This window comes from Saccopteryx bilineata, chromosome 7 (assembly GCF_036850765.1).
Source record: "Saccopteryx bilineata isolate mSacBil1 chromosome 7, mSacBil1_pri_phased_curated, whole genome shotgun sequence".
In the NCBI taxonomy this organism is placed as follows: domain Eukaryota; kingdom Metazoa; phylum Chordata; class Mammalia; order Chiroptera; family Emballonuridae; genus Saccopteryx; species Saccopteryx bilineata.
The window spans coordinates 42,965,326-42,967,567 of NC_089496.1; the positions used below are offsets into that span (position 1 = coordinate 42,965,326).

General features: G+C 40.7%; 1 protein-coding gene across 1 annotated transcript; it reads left to right on the forward strand.

Moving 5' to 3' along the window:
• The first annotated feature begins 218 nt into the window (after positions 1-218).
• Positions 219-517, forward strand: LOC136310570 (small nuclear ribonucleoprotein E-like). Its single transcript, XM_066239329.1, has one exon. The coding sequence runs from the start codon at positions 284-286 to the stop codon at positions 515-517; it is 234 nt and encodes a 77-aa protein (XP_066095426.1). The 5' UTR covers positions 219-283.
• The last annotated feature ends 1,725 nt before the right edge of the window (positions 518-2,242 follow it).

Sequence of the window (2,242 nt, forward strand, 5' to 3'; positions counted from 1 at the left end):
CCACTTAACCACTTACAGTCCAACAGAATGGTGGTTATTTCTTGACAGCTCTAAATGGAGTCTGAAATGTGTTCTACACAATGGTAATGTTTATGCAGCGGTTCCAATTGATTATTCAACTCATCTGCGAGAAGATTATAATGACATAAAAATTGTCCTTGAGCATTTCCCAGGAGCCCAGGGCGCTACGCGGGCACCGCACACTTCCGCTTCCGTTTCTTTATTCCAGAAGTAGCATTTTGAGGAAGTGTGGGGCTTAGTGTGGTCTTTGTCAGCTTCAACCATGGCGTACCGTGGCCAGGGCCAGAAAGTGCAGAAGGTGATGGTGCAGCCCATCAACCTCATCTTCAGATACTTGCAAAACAGATCTCAGATTCAGGTGTGGCTTTATGAGCAAGTGAATATGCGGATAGAGGGCTGTATCATTGGTTTTGAGGAGTATATGAACCTCATATTAGATGAGGCAGAAGAGATTCATTCTAAAACAAAGTCAAAGAAACAGTTAGGATCATGCTAAAAGGAGATAATATCACTCTGCTTCAAAGTGCTCCAACTAGAATGACAAATGGAGTGAGAAATTGTGGAATATTAATTGCAGTCTGTCTTTTAGGTGTTCTTTGTTGGGAATGTAGTTCTTAAACATTTATCCCTGTTGCTTTGACTACCAGATGACAATAAATATTATGGATTGTTTTTATTTATAAAAAAAATTGTCCTCGACTTTCTGAAGTATGAGGAGCATAATTGGATCATTTGTGTGGATCTTAAAATGGTAAATTTCCTAGTAGGACAACAGAGAGGTTTCACGAAATATCCTTGCTTTCTGTGTTTGTGGGACAGCTGAGCTCGGGAGAAACACTGGACACAGGAGTGGCCGAAATGTGAAGCTCTGGAAGTAGGGATGCAAAATATTGTGAATGAACCTGTAGTTAATTGAGACAGGGTCATTTTTCCCCCACTTCACATCAAATTTGGCTTAATGATGCAGTATGTTCAGGCTTTTAATAGAGAAAGTGAATGCTTTCAACATATTATTTCTGCTTTTTCTGCCTTGTCCTTCGAGAAGATAAAAGCAGCTGTATTTGATGGATTTCAAATTCAAACCCTCATGCATGACGAAGAATTTGCCAGGAAGATGAATAAGGAGGAGAAAACAGCATGGCAGTCCTCTATGGCAGTTACAAAGAACTTCGTTGGCAACAGAAAAGCAGAAAACTATGAACTTCTGGTTCAAAGGATGCTGTTGGCTTTCCACGACATTGGATGTAACATGAGTGTTAAGATTCACTTCCTGAACAGTCACCTTGATAAGTTTCCCCAAAATCTTGGAGCTGTTAGTGATGAGCAGACTACTGCTGGAGCATCAGACGAGATTGTCCTCAACAAGTACACAAACGCAAGAGCTACAAACGCAAAATTTTGCCTGAATAGAATTTAAATAAGTTTTGTGCAAATTTTATGATTAAAATAAGTATTTCAATATGTTCTATTTTGAAACCATAGACAAATTCTGATGCAACCATATCTTTTAGTGTATTAGTGTATTTACTACATTATATAAATTATTATATTTTCACAAAGATGATGCCCAAGAAGACATTCTACTTCATTATGTTAAACTAAATGTTGAAAATTTTACAATAAGATGAAAACCTAAAATATTGAATTGCAAATAAACTGTAGCTTACAGAGAAAAACTAATGTCAGGTTTGAGATCAGCACACTTGAATTAGATAAGAACAAGTGTTTTTGTGGATGCAACAAAAATTTTGTTCCCTGGTGTAATCAATCCTTCAATACACAGGTCACACTTCTGGGAAAATTCCTTGTCTACACATTTCAAATTGCCCCCCGCCTGAAGGCTCAGACTGCTGCAGATGGAGAGGCTATCAGCACGTGCCGCCATTTCCTGCAGCTGAGTCAGCCCTCCTAACTAAGGCAGCTGTAGCCAGCTGTCTGCCCATCCTGTAATGAAAGCAAATGAGTCTCACAACACCCAGAAGCATCCTGAAATTGTCATTTCCAAACTTGGACAACAGAGAATTGCCTTTGCCGCCTGGAGCTGCCAGGCTCTGTCCAGTGCAGGCTCTGGGAAATGGGAGAAGCATGGACCTCTTATTAGCATATGTGGCCCCAGCCAGACCTTTTGGCTCCTGGATCTGTCGCGAGCACCCCGAGAATGACCCAACTGGGAAAGTGCACTGAGACAGACGTTCCAGGACGCGGGGCACAGTTCCAACTT

Excerpts from the sequence above, each read along its gene's own strand:
- LOC136310570 (XM_066239329.1), top strand. The coding sequence starts at position 284 with ATGGCGTACCGTGGCCAGGGCCAGAAAGTGCAGAAGGTGATGGTGCAG.